The 21514-nt window shown below is 48.2% G+C and overlaps 1 protein-coding gene and 3 non-coding genes across 7 annotated transcripts; all 4 read left to right on the forward strand.

The window, feature by feature from the left end:
• The first annotated feature begins 136 nt into the window (after positions 1–136).
• Positions 137–21073, forward strand: atg16l1 (autophagy related 16 like 1). 4 transcript variants are annotated; one of them, XM_088078368.1, is made up of 21 exons: positions 137–313; positions 1606–1717; positions 1836–1929; positions 2032–2137; positions 9254–9327; positions 9865–9934; positions 10487–10668; positions 10758–10823; positions 11171–11257; positions 12802–12861; positions 12956–13000; positions 14326–14428; positions 14905–15010; positions 15324–15394; positions 16134–16205; positions 17537–17657; positions 17737–17842; positions 18135–18284; positions 19600–19647; positions 20140–20241; positions 20696–21073. In XM_088078368.1, the coding sequence occupies exons 1-21, from the start codon at positions 311–313 to the stop codon at positions 20787–20789; spliced, it is 1872 nt and encodes a 623-aa protein (XP_087934494.1). In that variant the 5' UTR covers positions 137–310; the 3' UTR covers positions 20790–21073. The 4 variants fall into 4 exon arrangements, with proteins under 4 accessions (XP_087934494.1, XP_087934495.1, XP_087934496.1 ...); XM_088078369.1 differs by having other exon boundaries at positions 137–306; XM_088078370.1 differs by lacking the exon at positions 12956–13000 and having other exon boundaries at positions 14323–14428.
• Positions 10131–10387, forward strand: LOC121937810 (small Cajal body-specific RNA 6). The gene has a single exon (XR_006105203.1).
• LOC121966663 (small Cajal body-specific RNA 6) lies at positions 14565–14821 on the forward strand. The gene has a single exon (XR_006107612.1).
• On the forward strand, positions 17095–17363 carry LOC121964727 (small Cajal body-specific RNA 6). The gene has a single exon (XR_006107400.1).
• Positions 21074–21514: the final 441 nt, after the last annotated feature.

Consider the following 21514-nt stretch of genomic DNA (forward strand, 5'->3'; position numbering starts at 1 on the left):
TGTACGTATATAGTTGTCAAAGTATTTTGTCCTGCTTATAATTACACACACACACACACACACACACACACACACACACACATTTATGTAAATCACTGGCGGGTATTTCAACACGACGTCATCTTGGCGCGACCCTCCCGGAAGTGTGTGTGAGGATCCAAAATGGCGACGGTGTTTGGGAGCGGGTTTCAGCTGCAGCTGCTGCTGTCGGTGAGGAAGAGGAACCGGAGCGTGTAACGGCGGCACCGTGAAGCACCGCGAAGAGACAGCGGCCCCGCGGACACACTTCACACAGCCGAGACTCCGGTACATGGTCCGAAACTTTATTTAACTCCCGGTATAAACAGCAGCTCCGAGGCTAAGAGGCTAACATGTCGAGTCACGGGTCTCTCTCTCTCTCTCTCTCTCTCTCTCTCTCTCTCTCTCTCTCTCTCTCTCTCTGTGTGTGTGTGTGTGTGTGTGTGTGTGTGTGTGTGTGTGTGTGCTGATTTTACTGAACTACCGCCACACTGTTAGCATGTTAGCTCGTTAGCATGTGAGCTCGGTGTCTTCCTGTTTGTGTTGAGATTCCCGTTAGCATCACATGCTAATACAGGTTAGCGTCTCTTTTAGCATTAGCTGCTAGCTCTAATCGCTGCTAATCACGTGATGATCGTTACTGATTCAGACTCAACCAATAATCAATAAATCGACCTCAGTGTTAGTGAACCGATGATCCTGAACCTGATTGACTCATTCCAGATGTCTCTGTCTTTCTGTCTGTCTATGTCTTCTCTGTCTGTCTCTGTCTGTCTTCTGTCAGTCCCACTCTCCGATCAATCGACTGATCATCAGAGAGCCGACGATCAATCAACTGATCATTGACAGAATCAGATCGATACCTAGTCTCAGAATCAATAACGTGTTTCCAGTCATGTGACCTGCAGATCCTTCTGTTCCAGCCTGGTGTGAATGTTGTTATTTTGCACACCAACATTGACCTTTTCACTCCTCTTCTCCTTCCACATTTTCAACTTCATTCACACTCTGAAATATTCAGCTCATAACATACAACATCCACACATACAACATTCACACTCTGAAATATTCAGCTCATAACATACAACATCCACACATACAACATTCACACTCTGAAATATTCAGCTCATAACATACAACATCCACACATACAACATTCACACTCTGAAATATTCAGCTCATAACATACAACATCCACACATACAACATTCACACTCTGAAATATTCAGCTCATAACATACAACATCCACACATACAACATTCACACTCTGAAATATTCAGCTCATAACATACAACATCCACACATACAACATTCACACTCTGAAATATTCAGCTCATAATATACAACATTCACACATACAGCATTCACACTCTGAAATATTCAGCTCATAATATACAACATTCACACATACAGCATTCACACTCTGAAATATTCAGCTCATAATATACAACATTCACACACTTTTCTGACTTTCACCATTCAAATGAATGGGCAGACTGTTGAGACAGAAGACGTCCTCAGGCAGAAGACACATCTCAGACATTTTTACAACAAGTGATGATGTCACAATGATGTCACCCTGGCAGGTGGTGATGGCGGAGCGGCGGGCCGAGTGTCCGTGGAAGAGACACATCTCAGATCAGCTGAAGCTCAGAGACAGAGTCCAGAGACAGGCCTTCGAGGAGATTGTCCTCCAGTGTGAGTCTGTCTCTGCCTGCCCTACACTGTGTTTCACACTCTGAGTGTGTGGACAGATAGTTTAAGTCTCTCCGTGTCTGCGTCTGTCTCTATCTCTGTATCTGTGTCTGTCCCTCAGATAACCGTCTGCTGGAGAAGTCTGACCTGCAGGCTGTCCTCTCTGAGAGATACCAGACAGACAAGTATGATGTCCAAAGAGGACACGAGGCCAAGTAAGTCCACACCGTCTGACCTGTGTCTCCTGAACTGTGTCCTCTGACCTGTCCCCCCTGGTTTGTCCTCCCTGACCTGTGTCCCCTGGTGTTGTCCCCCAGTCTGTCCTCAGAGGGACGCAGCAGTGACGTCCTGCAGCAGGAGATGTCTCAGATGAGGATCAGACACCAGGAGGAGCTGACGGAGCTGCACAAGAAACGAGGAGAGGTCAGTCACACCATCACAGAGGACGTGATGTCCTCAGAGACAGCTGCAGACACTCAGGACGTGATGTCCTCAGAGAGACAGCTGCAGACACTCAGGACGTGATGTCCTCAGAGACAGCTGCAGACACTTAGGACGTGATGTCCTCAGACAGACAGCTGCAGGCACTCAGGACGTGATGTCCTCAGAGACAGCTGCAGGCACCCAGGACCTGATGTCCTCAGAGACAGCTGCAGACACTCAGGACGTGATGTCCTCAGAGATAGCTGCAGACACTCAGGACGTGATGTCCTCAGAGACAGCTGCAGGCACCCAGGACCTGATGTCCTCAGAGACAGCTGCAGACACTCAGGACGTGATGTCCTCAGAGACAGCTGCAGACACTTAGGACGTGATGTCCTCAGACAGACAGCTGCAGGCACTCAGGACGTGATGTCCTCAGAGACAGCTGCAGGCACCCAGGACCTGATGTCCTCAGAGACAGCTGCAGATACTCAGGACGTGATGTCCTCAGAGATAGCTGCAGACACTCAGGACGTGATGTCCTCAGAGACAGCTGCAGGCACCCAGGACCTGATGTCCTCAGAGACAGCTGCAGACACTCAGGACGTGATGTCCTCAGAGACAGCTGCAGGCCATTCCTGCGAGAGCTGCTCATTGGCACAGGAAGCACAAAAAGCTCTTTTTTCAGGGTTTAGAAATGTGTAAAATACCCGGCGTAGCAGACAGATCAGTGTTTCCTCTAGGATTTTTTTCAGCAGCGGGGGCAGGCTCTCTGGGGAGCTGTGGCGGCGTAAACAAATGACGCTTTTTAAAGGCTGAAAGTAAAAATAATAACAAAAATTCAACAATAAAATGATAAAAACAATAAATAATAATTTCTTGATGGGGCTGTAATCAGTGGCAAAGTTTGCACCCGGGCTCAGAACAATGGATTTTTCTTGGTTTTCTGTAGAGCAGCTCTGAGGCTCTGTTGTACGGAAATTCCCCAAGAGGCCCGCTGATGCTCAGCAGCATACAGGCTGCAAGGTGATCCCCCTGCAGCCTGTTTCTCAAGTCAGTCTTCACCTACAAATAGAAACAATCATTTATTTTTATTTTTTTTTTCAACCCATTTAGGGTCCCAGCCTGATAGCCTGTGTTTCCCTTTATGTTTTTCTCCTCTCCTCTCATCTCTCTCTCCTGCACCATCACTTTGCTCTCCTGCTCCTTCACTCGGCACTCCCCCTCCTGTACTCTGCTCTCCTTCACTTTGTTGCACTGCTCCTCCCTGTCTGTTACTTGTCTTATACGATTACATAAAACATTAACGTTAGATAATTTACACTCACGTCACATTTGATTACAAGTGTGAACATAATTTTTTACCTAACCATCATAATTTGAGTCAGTAAAAAGGCTAATGATACCTGACTAGCGCCATCCTCATCAGGTGTCTTTCTCTTCTTTGAAAAATATTTGAACAAGCTCATCTGAAAATGCAGTCAGCAGTTACATTATGGCGTGTATATCGCTTAATGCTATCAATTAGTTTACTCACGTTAGCGACACTGAGTTGAGTTGGTACCGGGCCCAATTAACTTAAGCTACGTAGCCTTAGCTGGCCATCAATATTTTGCGAATGTTTATTTAACTAATAAAATCTATTATAAGTTTTCTTAAGCTAATAAGTCTACCTTTTCTCCGGTAAGTTGCACGCTATTTTCAAGCCGACACTCCTCTGACTGTCCGACCTGATGCCTGGATGCGAGTAGCTAATTAACGTTGGCACCTGTTAGTTCTGTTGGGGGGTGGGAGGGGGCGGTGCTATCTACCCCAAAGAGTAGATACGGAGCAAGATAGTTATCTGCCTCAGCACTCGCGACACCCAACGCAGTGCAGGACTGTGCTGTGATCTTGGCGGTGGTGTATTTGCAATTAAAAAAAACCAAAAAAAAACGACATTTGAAGGAGCGGCGGGTAGGATTTAGGAGTGGCGGCCCGCCACTCCTAAATGAGTGTAGAGGAAACACTGCAGATTAATCCCACCCCCCCATCCAGACTATACTCCCCCCCATCCAGACTATACTCCCCCCCATCCAGACTATACCCCTCCTCATCCAGACTATACTCCCCCCCATCCAGACTATACCCCTCCTAATCCAGACTATACTCCCCCCCATCCAGACTATACCCCTCCTAATCCAGACTATACTCTCCCTCATCCAGACTATACTCTCCCCCTTCCATCACTCTGCTGACGGCATCTGAAATCATCCACTGACACATTTTTACTGCCACTGATTTATTAAATCTGAGTTTGACTGAGTGAAACACGGAGCTGGGTTTAGCACCAGGCTTCGATGATGTCACTAATTTAACACTGTTAAATAAATAGCTTTAGATTTTCACGTTATATGACAGAAGTATGATGAATCATTAGTCTAATGACGTCAGCTTACATTCTCAATTGAGGTGACTTAACTCATAATTCCAGGTTTGCCGCTGAGTTTATTTTATTAACAGTCAGTTTTCTTACATATCAGAGTAGGGGTGTAACGGTACATGTATTTGTATTGAACTGTTTCGGTACGGGGTGCTCGTTTCGGAACGGAGGTGTACCGAACGAGTTTCCACACGGACATATTAAGTAGAGGACCGCACGTTGTGGAGCAGAGCATGCTGCAGCCGCACATGCGCAGTTGCGCACTCCGAGACACAACAAACAGCAGTTGTAGTGGACGTCATGGCTAATGCTGATGCCGCTAGCATTGGCAATAAGCCAGAGCTTGAGGACCCTCCCGTGACATTAAGGTCTCCCGTTTGGGAACACTTCGGCTTCCCGGTGAAATATAAACAGGGACAAAGAGAGGTTGATAAAACCAAAGTGGTTTGCCGACATTGTTCATCCGAGATCGGGTATGTTTCTAGCAAAACACGTCAAACCTGTTAACTCATTTGAAACGGCACCACCCCCGCGTGAACATCGCTACAACGAAGAGAAAGACGAGCATAGTACATTAGATGGAGAAAAGATTTGTTTTTAAAGAAACAGTCTGAGCCTTATTCATGTTATTTAATCTGAGCAACAACTTGAAACTGTTCAGTGTTGCAACTGTTCAATTTTGCACATCAGATGGAGAAATTTTTTTTTTAAAGAAAAAGTCTGAGCCAATGTTATTTATTTTTATTTTGTTTTTCAAAATATCTACATTTCAGAATATTGTATTTATATTTTTGAGCAGAATTCTAGCTTTGTATAGGCTAATGTTCCTATTGTTAAAAGCACAAAAGTGCGTAATAAACAACTAGCACATTTATATTTTGCATTTTGTTTTCTTACTGTACCGAAAATGAACCGAACCGTGACCTCAAAACCGAGGTACCTTCCGAACCGAGATTTTTGTGTACCGTTACGCCCCTATATCAGAGACTGTAGTCAGACAGGAAGAACAAGAAACTATCAAAGATCTATTAAAAAAATTAATAATCCATCCATCCATCCATTTTCTTCCGGGGTCGGGTCGCGGGGGCAGCAGCCTAAGCAGGGAAACCCAGACTTCCCTCTCCCCGGCCACTTCGTCCAGCTCTTCCCGGGGGACCCCGAGGCGTTCCCAGGCCAGCTGTGAGATGTAGTCACTCCAGCGTGTCCTGGGTCTTCCCCGGGGCCTCCTACCGGTGGGACGTGCCCTGAACACCTCACCAGGGAGGCGTCCTGGAGGCATCCTAATTAGATGCCCGAGCCACCTCATCTGGCTCTTCTCAACGCGGAGGAGCAGCGGCTCTACTCCGAGCTCCTCCCGGATGACCGAGCTTCTCACCCTATCTCTAAGGGAGAGCCCAGCCACCCTACGGAGGAAACTCATTTCGGCCGCTTGTACCCGCAATCTTGTTCTTTCGGTCACTACCCAAAGCTCGTGGCCATAGGTGAGGGTAGGAACGAAGATCGACCGGTAAATCGAGAGCTTTGCCTTTCGGCTCAGCTCCCTCCTCACCACGACAGACCGGTGCAGAGTCCCCATTACTGCAGATGCTGCACCGATCCACCTGTCGATCTCCCGTTCCATCCTTCCCTCACTCGTGAACAAGACCCCGAGGTACTTAAACTCCTCCACTTGGGGCAGGACTTTGTCCCCGATCCGGAGGGGGCACCCCACCCTTTTCCGGCTGAGAACCATGGTCTCGGATTTGGAGGTGCTGATTCTCATCCCAGCCGCTTCACACTCGGCTGCGAACCGATTCAGTGAGAGCTGAAGGTCACGGCCCGATGAAGCCAACAGGACCACATCATCTGCAAAGAGCAGGGACCCAATCCTGAGGTCACCAAACCGGACCCCCTCAACACCCTGACTGCGCCTAGAAATTCTGTCCATAAAAGTTATGAACAGAATCGGTGACGAAGGGCAGCCCTGGCGGAGTCCAACCCTCACCGGAAACGAGTTTGACTTACTGCCGGCAATGCGGACCAAGCTCCGGCACCGGTCATACAGGGAACGGACAGCCCGTATCAGGGAGTCCGAAACCCCATATTCCCGGAGAAAGCACATGTGGACTGGTTGGGCAAACTCCCACGCACCCTCAAGGATCCTGCCAAGGGTCCAGAGCTGGTCCACAGTTCCACAACCGGGGCGAAAATCGCATTGCTCCTCCTGAATCCGGGGTTCGACTATCCGGCGGACCCTCCTCTCTAGTACCCCCGAATAGACCTTACCAGGGAGGCTGAGGAGTGTGATCCCCCTGTAGTTGGAACACACCCTCCGGTCCCCCTTCTTAAAAAGAGGGACCACCACCCCGGTCTGCCAGTCCAAGGGCACTGCCCCCGATGTCCACGCAATGTTGCAGAGTCGCGTCAGCCACGACAGCCCCACAACATCCAGGGCCTTGAGGAACTCCGGGCGGACCTCGTCCACCCCCGGGGCCCTGCCACCGAGGAGCTTTTTGACCACCTCGGTAACCTCAGCCCCAGAGATAGAGGAGCCCACCCCCGAGTCCCCAGGCCCTGCTTCCCCAATGGAAGGCGTGTCGGTGGGATTGAGGAGGTCTTCGAAGTATTCCTTCCACCTATCCACAACATCCCGAGTCGAGGTCAGCAGCGCCCCGTCGCCACCATACACAGTGTTGACGGAGCACTGCTTCCCCCTCCTGAGACGCCGGATGGTGGTCCAGAACCTCTTAGAAGCCGTCCGGAAGTCGTGTTCCATGGCCTCGCCGAACTCCTCCCAGGTCCGGGTTTTTGCCTCGGCAACTGCCGCCGCCGCACTCCACTTGGCCAGTCGGTATCTGTCTGCTGCCTCCGGAGTCCCACAGGCCAAGAAGGCCCGATAGGACTCCTTCTTCAGCTTGATGGCACCCCTTACCGCCGGTGTCCACCAGCGGGTTCAGGTGTTGCCGCCCCGACAGGCACCGATCACCTTATGGCCACAGCACCGGTCGGCCGCCTCAGCAATGGAGGCACGGAACACGGCCCACTCGGACTCAATGTCCCCCGCCTCCCCCGGGACATGGTCGAAGCTCTCCCAGAGGTGGGAGTTGAAGCTCCTTCTGACGGGAGACTCTGCCAGATGTTCCCAGCAGACCCTCACAATGCGTTTGGGTCTGCCAGGTCTGACCGGCGTCCTCCCCCACCGTTGGAGCCCTCACCACCAGGTGGTGATCGGTTGACAGCTCCGCCCCTCTCTTCACCTGAGTGTCCAAGACATACGGCCGCAAGTCCAACGATACGACTACAAAGTCGATCATTGAACTGCGGCCTAGGGTGTCCTGATGCCAAGTACGCATATGGACACCCTTATGCTTGAACATGGTGTTAGTTATGGACAATCTGTGGCGAGCACAGAAGTCCAATAACAAAACACCACTCGGGTTCAGATCGGGGGGGCCATTCCTCCCGATCACGCCCCTCCAGGTCTCACTGTCGCTGCCAACGTGAGCGTTGAAGTCCCCCAGCAGAACGAGGGAGTCCCCAGAAGGAGCACTCTCCAGCACCCCCTCTAAGGACTCCAAAAAGGGTGGATACTCTGAACTGCTGTTTGGACCATAGGCACAAACAACAGTCAGGATCCGTCCCCCAACCTGAAGGCGGAGGGAGGCTACCCTCTCATTCAATAAGTATTGCCACCCCCGCCCGGCGCCTCTCACCAGTGGCAACTCCAGAGTGGAAGAGAGTCCATCCCCTCTCGAGAAGACTGGTTCCGGAGCCCAAGCCATGCGTCGAGGTGAGGCCGACTATATCTAGTCGGAACTTCTCAACCTCGCGCACCAGCTCAGGCTCCTTCCCCACCAGAGAGGTGACATTCCACGTCCCCAGAGCTAGCTTCTGCAGCCGAGGATCGGACCGCCAAGGTCCCCGCCTTCGGCTGCCGCCCAGCTCACATTGCACCCGACCCCTACAGCCCCTCCTACGGGTGGTGAGCCCACGGGAAGGAGGTCCCATGTCACCTCTTCGGGCTGTGCCCGGCCAGGCCCCATGGGTAAAGGCCCGGCTACCAGGCGCTCACCATCGAGCCCCACCCCCAGGCCTGGCTCCAGGGGGGGGGGCCCGGTGACCCGCGTCCGGGCGAGGGGAACTCCGGACCATTGGTTGTCATCATAAGGGTCTTGTGAGCTACACTTTGTCTGGTCCCTCCCCTAGGACCTGTTTGCCATGGGTGACCCTACCAGGGGCATGAAGCCCCCGACAACTGAGCTCCTAGGATCACTGGGACACGCAAACCCCTCCACCACGATAAGGTGGTAGCTCAGGGAATAACTATATTATTAACTATATTGTTATTATACTATATAATAACTTTGCAGAGACAGACAGATATCAGATGCGACTCTGGGTGTCATTCTCTTCCACAAATGGATGAAATATTTCGCCAAAGATATTCTTACTTCTTATGTTATTTAAAGTATGTAAAAACGTAGAGTGTGCATTAAAGCATTAAAATACGACACAGATCACGTCTCGAATTGACTCAGGCACACGTAGACTGCAGGAACACAGACCATCTGTCTCCTGATGTCCTGTCCAGTCCTAAATGTGTCCCACCGGACGCTCAGTGTCCAATCACAGGGCTCACTGTCCTTTGTGTAGTTGGTCCTGGAGAGTCCTGGAGAGTCCTGGAAACATGTTCAGTGTGTGTGTTTGTGTTGCAGCTGGCTCAGAGTGTGATCGAACTGAACAACCAGATCCAACAGAAGGACCGAGAGATCCAGAACAACGAGCAGAGGTACACACACACACACACACACACACACACACACACACACACACACACACACACACACAGAGCAGCATGTCTGGCGATTTAATTTACGCCTCAAAACTCACAAAGTGGCATTCATCTGTGAAGATCACGCTGAACAACACATGTAAATCTCATAAACTTGTGTTCATCACAGATCTTATTTTTGGCAACAACTGAAAATCCCATTCAAAAATCCCATCAGGTTTGTGACGAGGACACCAGAGCGATGCTAACTTCCTGGTTGGCCTAGAAAACTACGTCGTCCCTTCACCGCTCTATAGTGATAATAGTGATGATAATGGTTGTAGTAGTGATGATAATGGTTATAATAATGATAATGGTTATAATAGTGATGATGGTGATGATAACAGTGATGATAATGGTAATAATTGTGGTGACAATGGTGATAATAGTAATGATAATGGTGATCATGGTGACTATAAGGGTGATGATAATAGTGATAATAATGGTGGTGATGATGATGATGATGATGATGATGATGATGATGGTGTGTTTCAGGATGGCGGAGTACCAGCAGCAGATTTCCGGTCTGGAGGGAGACTGTCGGGAGCTGAGGAGCCTCCTGCAGGTAGGACACCTCACCTGGACCTGACAGGTACACACCAGGAGACGAAACCTATATCAGCCTTTTTAGAGGCTGGTTCAAGGCAAGTCTGAGCCAGCCCTTACTGTAAGCTTATCAAACAGGACAGTCTGAGCCAGCCCTAACTGTAAGCTTTATTCAAGAAGGAAGTCTGAACCAGGCCCTGGGTCAGGGTGATGAAGGTCAGTGATGAGCAGTAAAAGGTCTGATTACCCAGAATCCTCTCCTGCTGCCTCTGGCTCCCAGCAGCCCCTGCTCTGAGCTCCCATCATGCTCCAGTGCTGCAGTGATGGTCCCGGCTGCTGACAGACAGACAGGAAGTGACATCACAGCGAGTCTGCACAGAGACCCTGCAGACTCAGAGTGATGATGCTCCGACAGCCAATCAGGACGCAGCAGGAGGGGGAGGAGCTGATCTCAAGTTTTCAACCTGAGACCTTCATCATCGTCCCCTCTGTCCCCTTTGTCCTCCCTGTCCCTTCTGTCATCATTGTCCTGTCTGTCCTCACCATCCTCTCTGTCCTGTGTCCCCCGTAGGACCTAGAGCGGGCCAATCAGACGCTGAAGGACGAATATGACGCACTGCAGATCACCTTTTCCGCTCTGGAGGACAAACTGAGGAGGACAACAGAGGACAACCAGGAGCTGGTGTCCCGCTGGATGGCCGAGAAGGCCCAGGAGGCCAACAAGCTCAACGCCGAGAATGAGAAGGACAGCAGGTATGGGGAAAGGGACGGTCGGACGCCACGGTGTCCTCCTCCTCCTCTGGGGTGTCTCACGGCGCTCTCTGATCATGTCACTGTTTCAGACGCAGACAGGCCAAACTGCAGAAGGAGCTCGCCGACGCCGCCAAGGAGCCACTGCCCCTGGACCCGTCAGTACCCCTGTCCCCTGTCCTCACTGTGTCTGTCCCCACTGTCTGAACATCTATCGACCCATCAGTACCCCCGTTCCCATCGTCTGTCCCCTGTCCTCACTGCCTGACCATCCATCGATCCATCAGTACCTGTCCTCTGTTGTCACCGTTTCTCCCCTGTCCTCTGTCCTCATTGTCTGACCATTTACCAACCCTCAATGTGTCTGTCCTCTGTCCTCACCATCTGTTCTCATTGTGTCTGTCATTTGTCCTAACCGTCTGTCCTATGTCCTCACAGTGTCTATGTCCTAACTGTGTCTGTCTTCTTTCCTTACTGTGTCTCTGTCCTCACTGTCTGTCCGCAGAGACGACGACATTGAGGTCCTGGCAGAAGACGGAGGGAAGGGGGGTGGAGAGACGTCTCCTAACAGAGCAGTCAGTAGGACTCCCAGGTGAGACAGTCTGCTGGGGACACTGGGAGACACTGAGGAAACAGAGAGACACTTGGGGAAACTGGGACGGAGGCATCGTGTGTCTCCATGTGTTACATTTGTAATCAACAACAACATCAGATGTCAATAACAGTCATTGATCGTCCCTGTTATATCTGTCAACAATAACAATCATTGATCGCTGATTGAATGATGAAAACGTTATTGATTTTTGGCATTTTCATTCTTTATAAAAGAAGATATTTTAAAATGTTTTTTAAAAATGTTTTTGGCCTTTTTTCCTTTGAAAAATATGTGCAAATTATTTTTCTTATTTTTTTTATTATTTTATTATGGTAGTTGTTTATTTTCAGAATTACAAACAGTGTTTCCTCTAGGATTTTTTTCAGCAGCGGGGGCAGGCTCTCCGGGGAGCCGTGGCGGCGTAAACAACTGACGCTTTTTAAAGGCTGAATGTAAAAATAATAACAAAAATTCAACAATAAAATAGTAAAAACAATAAATAATAATTTCTTGATGGGGCTGTAATCAGTGGCAAAGTTTGCACCCAGGCTCAGAACAATGGATTTTTCTTGGTTTTCTGTAGAGCAGCTCTAAGGCTCTGTTGTACGGAAATTCCCCAAGAGGCCCGCTGATGCTCAGCAGCATACAGGCTGCAAGGTGATCCCCCTGCAGCCTGTTTCTCAAGTCAGGCTTCACCTACAAATAGAAACAATAATTTTTATTTATGTTTTTATTTATTTTTTTCAACCCATTTAGGGTCCCAGCCTGATAGCCTGTGTTTTGTTTATTTAACTAATAAAATCTATTATAAGTTTTCTTAAGCTAATAAGTCTACCTTTTCTCCGGTAAGTTGCACGCTATTTTCAAGCCGACACTCCTCTGACTCTCCGACCTGATGCCTGGATGCGAGTAGCCAATTAACGTCGGCACCAGTTAGTTCTGTTGGGGGGGGGGTATCTACCCCAAAGAGTAGATACAGAGCAAGATAGTTATCTGCCTCAGCACTCGCGACACCCAACGCAGTGCAGGACTGTGCTGTGATGCGGCGGTGGTGTATTTGCAATTTAAAAAAAAAAACAACCAAAAGAAAAAACGGCATTTGAAGGAGCGGCGGGTAGGATTTAGGAGTGGCGGGCCGCCACTCCTAAATGAGTGTAGAGGAAACACTGACAAATTCATCAGGCAGAAATAGTAAAACAGAAATTATTGTTGGATTTTAAATTATATCACTGAAGAGTCTGTCCTTGTGTCTCTGACGCCATGTCTCTGTCTTTGACCTCATGTCTCTGTCCTTGTGTCTCTGACACCATGTCTGTCTCTGTCCTTGTGTCTCTGACACCATGTCTCTGTCTTTGACCTCATGTCTCTGTCCTTGTGTCTCTGACACCATGTCTCTGTCTTTGACCTCATGTGTCTGTCCGCATGTCATTGTCATTGTGACTTTGACCTCATGTCTCTGTCCTCGTGTCTCTGTCTTTCTGTCTTTGACCTCATGTGTCTGTCCTCATGTCTCTGATGTCATGTGTCTTGTGTCTCTGCAGTAAGAAGATGTCCCAGCCTCCTCCTGGTGGACTGCTGGACTCCATCTCTAACATCTTTGGGTATGTAGCTGTGAGACTGTCTTTCCTGTGTCCACATCTCTGCGCTCACTGACCACCTGTCTGTCCGTCTGTCTGTCCATCTGTCTGTCTGCAGCATGTCTGAGTGTGTCCAGCCTGGACTCGCCCCCCCCCTCTCCAGGTGAAGGACAGTGTGTGTCCACCTGTTCACTCTGACTGCTTGTTAGGATTAATTTATTCTGCCTTTAAATGGGGGTCAGATCCGTCCAAATGTCTCTGTACCCGTACCTCATGTGTCCTTTACTTTGCCATAGATGCAGACAATAGATGGCGCTAGAGAGTTGAGCCCTGTGATTGGCCGTCAGTGTGAACAGTGTGAACTTTGTGGTGAGATAATTGTTGGTAATAATCTCTATATTAAATCAATAATAATCAATAATAATAATCAGTTGTTGTGTAGCAGTAGAGACTCACCCAGTTTGTGTGTTGTTAAAATCATCAGTTTATCAATCTGTTAACTCTGATCGCTGACAGGACACACAGCTGCTGGGACTGCATCATTATAGTTACTGTTGTAGGTGTTTATTATTATAAACACCTACAACCTACACGTTTATTATTATTTTTATTATTATTATTATTATAGTTATTGTTGTGGTTGTTATCATTATTCATTTTATTATTATTATTATAGTTATTGTTGTGGTTGTTATTTTTATTATTATTATTATTATAGTTATTGTTGTGGTTGTTATTATTATTCATTTTATTATTATTATTATAGTTATTGTTGTAGTTGTTATTTTTATTATTATTATTATTATTATTATTATTATAGTTATTGTTGTGGTTGTTGTTGTTAGCGTCACGCAGTAACGTGAAGACTTTAGTTTCAAAGCGTGTGAAGGCGTGTTTGTATAAACGTCACGACACGTGTTACAGCTCTGGTCACAGCGACTGCAGCTGATTGGTTGGTGGATCCTGAATGTGCCGCATGTCAGGACTCACAGAGGGTGATCACATGTCCATATGAACATGTGTATATTCAGGGTTCCCGAGGTCATGGAAAACCTGGAAAAGTCATGGAAGTTCACCATCACATTTTCCAGTCCTGGAAAAGTCATAGAACTAGTAAAAAATAATGAAAGTTTTGGAAAAAATTCTGGATGTGAGTAAGACATTGATCGTGGTGTGACAATAAGGAAACGAAGTTTTGGAGTTTTTTTTCTATTTGTTTCTTTAACAAAACAAGTTTGGAAGGAAAGTTTTATGTCAAAAGGTTTTGCCGTTTCTTTTTGGGGTTTTTTGGTGATAAAAATTGTTAAATTTTCAAGTTTCCAAGGGTCCTTGAACACATCATGTGTGATGCTGAAATTATGTTTGAAATGACTATGAGATAATTATGTCTCATGTTTACAAAACGCAGAGTAAGTGGAAAGAAAAAACGTGTGTGTGTGTGTGTGTGTTAACACGTGTGTTAGTAACGCTGCTCTTCTTCCCCAGCAGGCGTCGAACTGCCAACTCTTTCAGCACTTCACCTGAGAACACTGAGGCCCCAACAGGAGGCTGCGCTGAGGTCCGCGTCCCCTCCACCGCCCTGCACGTCTTCGTAAGTGACCGCCACACCTGTCCGGGGCCCGCCTGTCCGGGGCCCGCCTGTCCGGGGCCCGCCTGTCCGGGGCCCACTTGTCCGGGGCCCACTTGTCCGGGGCCCACCTGTCCGGGGGCCCCGATGTAATGGCGTTGGTCAGTGATGAGCAGTAAAAGGTCTGATTACCCAGAATCCTCTCCTGCTGCCTCTGGCGCCCAGCAGCCCCTGCTCTGAGCTCCCGTCATGCTCCAGTGCTGCAGTGATGGTCCCGGCTGCTGACAGACAGACAGGAAGTGACATCACAGCGAGTCTGCACAGAGACCCTGCAGACTCAGAGTGATGATGCTCCGACAGCCAATCAGGATGCAGCAGGAGGGGGAGGAGCTGATCTCAAGTTTTCAACCTGAGACCCAAAAAAGAGACAATCTGATTGGTTCAAAATGTGTGTGTTCACGTGTTTACATGTGTGTGTTTGTGTTTACGTGTGTGTTCAGGACGCTCATGACGGAGAGGTGAACGCCGTGAAGTTCAGCCCCGGTTCTCGTCTCTTAGCAACAGGAGGGATGGACCGCAGGGTGAAGCTGTGGGAGGTGGTTGCCGGTGAGTCAACTGAGACAGACAGGAGAGACGGACAGGACAGACCCTGGTTACTATGTAATGGTTTTACTGGTCCGGCCCTCTTGACATCAGATGGGGCCGTTTGTGGCCCCTGAACCAAGTTTGATCCTCCTGATTTAAAGTCCGTATGAAATGATTGTTTTTATAACGAGTCCTTCTCTAAACGTTTACAGCAGTCTGACATCATCTGGTCTCTGTGTCCTCTCTGAGACCCGTCTCTGTTCTCTGTGTGTCCACTCTGAGACCCGTCCCTGCTCTGTGTGTCCACTCTGAGACTCGTGTCTCTGTGTTTCAGGTCGCTGTGAGCCTAAAGGAGCTCTGACTGGCAGTAATGCTGGAATCACCAGCATCGAGTTCGACAGCGCTGTGAGTGTTTCCCCTTTTGTTGGTCAGATCATGTTAAGAACATGTGATGTTGGTTGGATCATGTTAAGAACATGTGACATTGGTTGGATCATGTTAAGAACATGTGACGTTGGTCACATCATGTTAAGAACTCTTTACAGACATTAAAACTTCGGTCTGTTACTGTCATTATTATTCCTGATCGATCCGATCTGATCAGAATCTCTTCAGCTCATCAATATGAACTTCAAAACTGTTTTCAAATGCAAAATAACACGTGAAAACATGCAAAATATGTGATTGTGTTTAAAAACATTGACGGCTGAATGGTGTCATGACATCATGAGTGAGGACTGTTCAGGTCAAACCTTCAAGTCAAGTCAATTTTATTAATAGAGCCCATTATCACAAAACACAGTTTGCCTCAGAGGGCTTTACAGCAGGCACCCTCCCTCTGCCCTCAGACCCCCAAAAAGAACCCCTGTAACGGGAAAAAAAGGAAGAAACCTCAGGAAGAGCGGCAGAGGATGATGAGGGATCCCTCTACAGGACGGACAGACGAGTGATAGATGTCGTAAATAAGAAATTAAATAAAATCAGAGAGCTGAAGGAATCTAACAAACATGTCACAACCCAAAATCCGAGCTGAACACAACAAAAACTAAAAATTCTAACAAACTTCCTGAATTTATTTATAATTTGTTAATATACGTATATGTTGTTTATATATAATTTGTTGATATTTGTTGTTTATTTTCAGGGCTCGTACCTGCTGGCGGCATCAAATGATTTTGCCAGTCGGATCTGGACTGTGGAGGACTACAGACTGAGGGTGAGTCTTTGAGTCTCTAAGTCTCTGAGTCTGTCAGTCGTTCAATCTGTCTTTGTCTCCAGGTGAATCACACCTCAGTGTACTTGATCAAACATATTTTACCTTTTGTCTGTCTCACTGGTCAGCCTGGCAGCAACTCAGTGGCGCTCGTTCTCAGGTCGTCCTGCCGGTAGCTCAGTGTTGCTCGTTCTCAGGTCGTTCTCAGGTCGTCCTGCCGCTGGCACAGTGGCACTCATTCTCAGGTCATCTTGCCGCCGGCTCAGTGGCCCTCGTTCTCAGGTTGTCCTGCCACCGGCTCAGTGGCGCTCGTTCTCAGGTCGTCCTACTGGTGGCTCAGTGGCGCTCATTCTCAGGTCGTCTTGCCGCCGGCTCAGTGGCCCTCGTTCTCAGGTTGTCCTGCCACCAGCTCAGTGGCACTCGTTCTCAGGTCGTTCTCAGGTCGTCCTGCCACCGGCTCAGTGGCGCTCGTTCTCAGGTCGTCCTGCCACCGGCTCAGTGGCGCTCATTCTCAGGTCGTCCTGCCACCGCCTCAGTGGCGCTCGTTCTCAGGTCGTTCTCAGGTCGTCCTGCCACCGCCTCAGTGGCGCTCGTTCTCAGGTCGTTCTCAGGTCGTCCTGCCACCAGCTCAGTGGCGCTCATTCTCAGGTCGTTCTCAGGTCGTCCTGCCACCGGCTCAGTGGCGCTCATTCTCAGGTCGTCCTGCCACCGGCTCAGTGGCGCTCGTTCTCAGGTCGTCCTGGCGGCGGCTCAGTGGCGCTCGTTCTCATGTCGTCCTACTGGCGGCTCAGTGGCGCTCATTCTCAGGTCGTTCTGCCGGCTGCTCGGTGGTGCTGTTTCTTGAGTCCTTCTCAGGTCGTCCTGGCGGCGGCTCAGTGGAGGTCGGTGTCCTGGTCGATGATGTCTTGTAAAAGGTCTGAATCTCGGGTCCCCCTCCGGCAGCCATGTTGGCTCCCAGCAGCCCCTGCTCTAAGCTCCCATCATGCTCTAGTGCTGCAGTGATGGTCCCAGCAGCTGCTGACAAACAGGATGTGACATCACAGCGAGTTTGCACAGAGACCCTGCAGACTCAGAGTGATGACGCTCCGATAGCCAATCAGGATGGAGCGTTGGGCTAAGGAGGCGGGGCCTGAGTGCTGATCTCATTCTGCTGCTGAGACCAGGAGACCATGATGGCACCTGCTGCTGGTGTGTGTGTGTGTCTGTGTGTGTGTGTGTGTGTGTGTGTTTGTTTGTATTAACACGTGTGTGTGTGTATTAATGTGTGTGTGTGTGTGTGTGTGTATTAATGCGTGTGTGTGTGTGTGTATTAATGCGTGTGTGTGTGTCTGCAGCACACCCTGACAGGTCACAGTGGGAAGGTGCTGTCAGCTCGCTTCCTATTGGACAACACTCGGATCGTGTCAGGGAGCTACGATCGAACCCTCAAACTGTGGGACCTCCGCAACAAAGTCTGTACGTGAATGGCCAGTTTGGACAGGTGATGTAATTCACCTCGTCCCCTGTCCTCACTTGTGGTGTCTCGCCTGTGCAGGTACAAAGACGGTGTTTGCAGGTTCCAGCTGTAACGACATCGTGTGCACGGAGCAGTGTGTCATGAGCGGACACTTCGACAAGAAGGTTCGATTCTGGGACATCAGGTATGAAGTCTTCTCTAAACAGGGCTCGTACGGTCATGGAAAAACCTGGAACGGTCCTGGAAATTTGTGTCACAAACCTGGGTGATAACACATGAATGTTCAAGGACCATCAGAAAATTTGAAAATCCAAATGTGATTTGTGTTTTTACAGTTTGTGGCTGATAAACGGGTTCGTCGGGTGATTTTTAATGAAAACATGTTGTTACGTACATACCATGTTGTCTTAATATGCTGTGTAGTTCTGTATGTTGTCATACATGTTCAGTATGTCTTAATACATGTTCTGTGTCAGAGCCGAGAGCATCGTGAAGGAGCTGGAGCTGCTGGGCAGAGTGACGTCTCTGGACCTGAACCACGATCGCACCGAGCTGCTCACCTGCTCCAGAGACGACCTGGTCAAGATCATCGACCTGCGCACCAACGCTGTCCGCCAGACCTTCAGGTCAGTGACTGAGCCGGCCTCTGAAAGGACAGGAGTGAGCTGGCCCCTGATAGGACAGGAGTGAGCCGGCCCCTGATAGGACAGTGACTGAGCCAGCCCATGATAGGACAGGAGTGAGCTGGCCCCTGATAGGACAGTGACTGAGCTGGCCCCTGATAGGACAGGAGTGAGCCGGACCATGATAGGACAGGAGTGAGCTGGCCCCTGATAGGACAGTGACTGAGCTGGCCCCTGATAGGACAGGAGTGAGCCGGACCATGATAGGACAGGAGTGAGCTGGCCCCTGATAGGACAGTGACTGAGCTGGCCCCTGATAGGACAGGAGTGAGCCGGACCATGATAGGACAGGAGTGAGCTGGACCACGATAGGACAGGAGTACTGACTATGTAATCACAGGTGTGTGTGTGTAGTCGCAGGTGTGTGTAGTACTGACTATGTAATCACAGGTGTGTGTGTGTAGTCGCAGGTGTGTGTAGTACTGACTATGTAATCACAGGTGTGTGTGTGTAGTCGCAGGTGTGTGTAGTACTGACTATGTAATCACAGGTGTGTGTGTGTAGTCGCAGGTGTGTGTAGTCGCAGGTGTGTAGTACTGACTATGTAATCACAGGTGTGTGTGTAGTCGCAGGTGTGTGTAGTCGCAGGTGTGTGTAGTCGCAGGTGTGTAGTACTGACTATGTAATCACAGGTGTGTGTGTGTAGTCGCAGGTGTGTGTAGTACTGACTATGTAATCACAGGTGTGTGTGTAGTCGCAGGTGTGTGTAGTCGCAGGTGTGTGTAGTCGCAGGTGTGTAGTACTGACTATGTAATCACAGGTGTGTGTGTAGTCGCAGGTGTGTAGTCGCAGGTGTGTAGTACTGACTATGTAATCACAGGTGTGTGTGTAGTCGCAGGTGTGTGTAGTACTGACTATGTAATCACAGGTGTGTGTGTGTAGTCGCAGGTGTGTGTAGTGGCAGGTGTGTAGTACTGACTATGTAATCACAGGTGTGTGTGTGTAGTCGCAGGTGTGTGTAGTCGCAGGTGTGTGTAGTCGCAGGTGTGTGTAGTACTGACTATGTAATCACAGGTGTGTGTGTGTAGTCGCAGGTGTGTGTAGTCGCAGGTGTGTAGTACTGACTATGTAATCACAGGTGTGTGTGTGTAGTCGCAGGTGTGTGTAGTCGCAGGTGTGTAGTACTGACTATGTAATCACAGGTGTGTGTGTATTCGCAGGTGTGTGTAGTCGCAGGTGTGTAGTACTGACTATGTAATCACAGGTGTGTGTGTAGTTGCAGGTGTGTAGTACTGACTGTGTTGTCCTGTGTGTTTAGTGCTCAGGGCTTTAAGTGTGGAGCCGACTGGACCAGAGTCACGTTCAGGTGAGTCCCTCACACATTTGTCCTCCTTACAAATGTATAAATATACAAGTATTTATATGTGTGTGTATATATATCTATACAAGTATACAAATATACTCTGGGTATCACGTTCCTGCTGCTGTATATATATATATACTGTCAGTCAGTACATATACTGTATATATCTACTGACCTCTATATTTTAGTCTGGCGGTAATCTCAGACCCCTGATTCTGTTTGTTTTTTTGTATGGTTGTTTGTTTTGCTTGTTTGTTTTGTTTGTTTGTTTTGTTGTTGTTTGTTTGTATGTTTGTTTTTTGTATGGTTGTTTGTTTTGTTGTTGTTTGTTTTGTTGTTGTTTGTTTGTTTTTGTATGGTTGTTTGTTTTGTTTTGTGGTTGTTTGTTTGTTTTTTGTATGGTTGTTTGTTTTGTTGTTGTTTGTTTGTTTTGTATGGTTGTTTGTTTTGTTTTATGGCTGTTTGTTTGTTGGTCGGTTGTTTTGTTGTGTTCAGTCCTGACGGCAGCTATGTGGCGGGAGGATCAGCTGAAGGAGCTCTGTACATCTGGAATGTTCTGACGGGGAAAGTTGACCGAACTCTGGACCGAAACCACAAGTAAGAACCAACTTATCCCGAAGAATAGATGAAGTAATATAACTGTCACCATTACAGTAATTCATCTACCTTTATAACAACAGTACTTTTTGTAACTTTATTATAACAGTACTTTAACTTTATTATAACACTACTTTATTTAACTTTATTATAACAGTATTTTATGTAACTTTATTATAATAGTACTTTATTTAACTTTATTACAACAGTACTTTAACTTTATTATATAATTATTATTATATTTATAATAATTTATCTAACTTTATGATAAGAGTACTTTATTTAACTTTTTTAATAGTACTTATTTACCATCTCATATTATAGTTGATTGTGGTTTGATGTTTTTTTCGTTGATTGAAGGTGAAATAAAGATGAACATCAGAGTGACTCTGTGACCTGGTGCTGTTGTTGTTGTTGTTATTATTGTTGTTGTTGTTGTTGTTGTTTTTTGCAGCTCTGCCATCAACTCGGTGTCGTGGTCACCTTCGGGAGCGTACGTGGCCAGTGTGGAGAAAGGAAGCAAGACCATCCTGTGGTCTGACATGTGATTGGCCGAGGAGGAGGAGGGACGCTGATGAGCGGGAGGAGTCCGACCATCAAACTCCTGAACTCAGACTGACTTGTGCCGAGAAGACTCGTTTTAAGAGCACTCGGACTGAGAGGACTCGTTTTAAGAGCACTCGGACTGAGAGGACTCGTTAAGAGCACTCGGACTGAGAGGACTCGTGTTGTTCTGCCTTCGTGTCGACGTGTTCAACATAAACTCGGCTTCATGTGTCACGAAAACAAACTGCCGACTTCATCAGCTGCAACAATAAAGTCTTTATTAACACACTGTGTGTGTGTGTGTGTGTGTGTGTGTGTGTCTGTGTGTCAATATGTGCATGTAATTGTGTGTGTGTGTGTGTGTCTGTGTGTCAGTACGTGCATGTAATTGTGTGTGTGTATGTCAGTATGTGCATTTAATGGTGTGTATGTGTGTGAGTGTCAGTGTGTGCATGTAATGGTGTGTGTGTGTGTGTGTGTGTGTGAGAGAGAATCAGCTGATGTCAGCAGACAGACAGCTGATTCAGACTCTAATCGGATCAGCTGAGACAAACAGGTCCTGCTGATCACATGACGGAACCATCGACTTGCCATATTGATCATTATTGATTATTAATCGATTCAGTGTTTCTGTGAAGACTCAGACTGATAAGTTTAACTCCTTACTGTCCAATCACAGCACACCTGCATCTGTGTAAAGAAACTTCAGGAATCAGTCCTTAACCTC

Source organism: Plectropomus leopardus, chromosome 6, assembly GCF_026936395.1.
Source record: "Plectropomus leopardus strain MGB_pleo_1.0 chromosome 6, ASM2693639v1, whole genome shotgun sequence".
Taxonomy (NCBI): Eukaryota; Metazoa; Chordata; class Actinopteri; order Perciformes; family Serranidae; genus Plectropomus; species Plectropomus leopardus.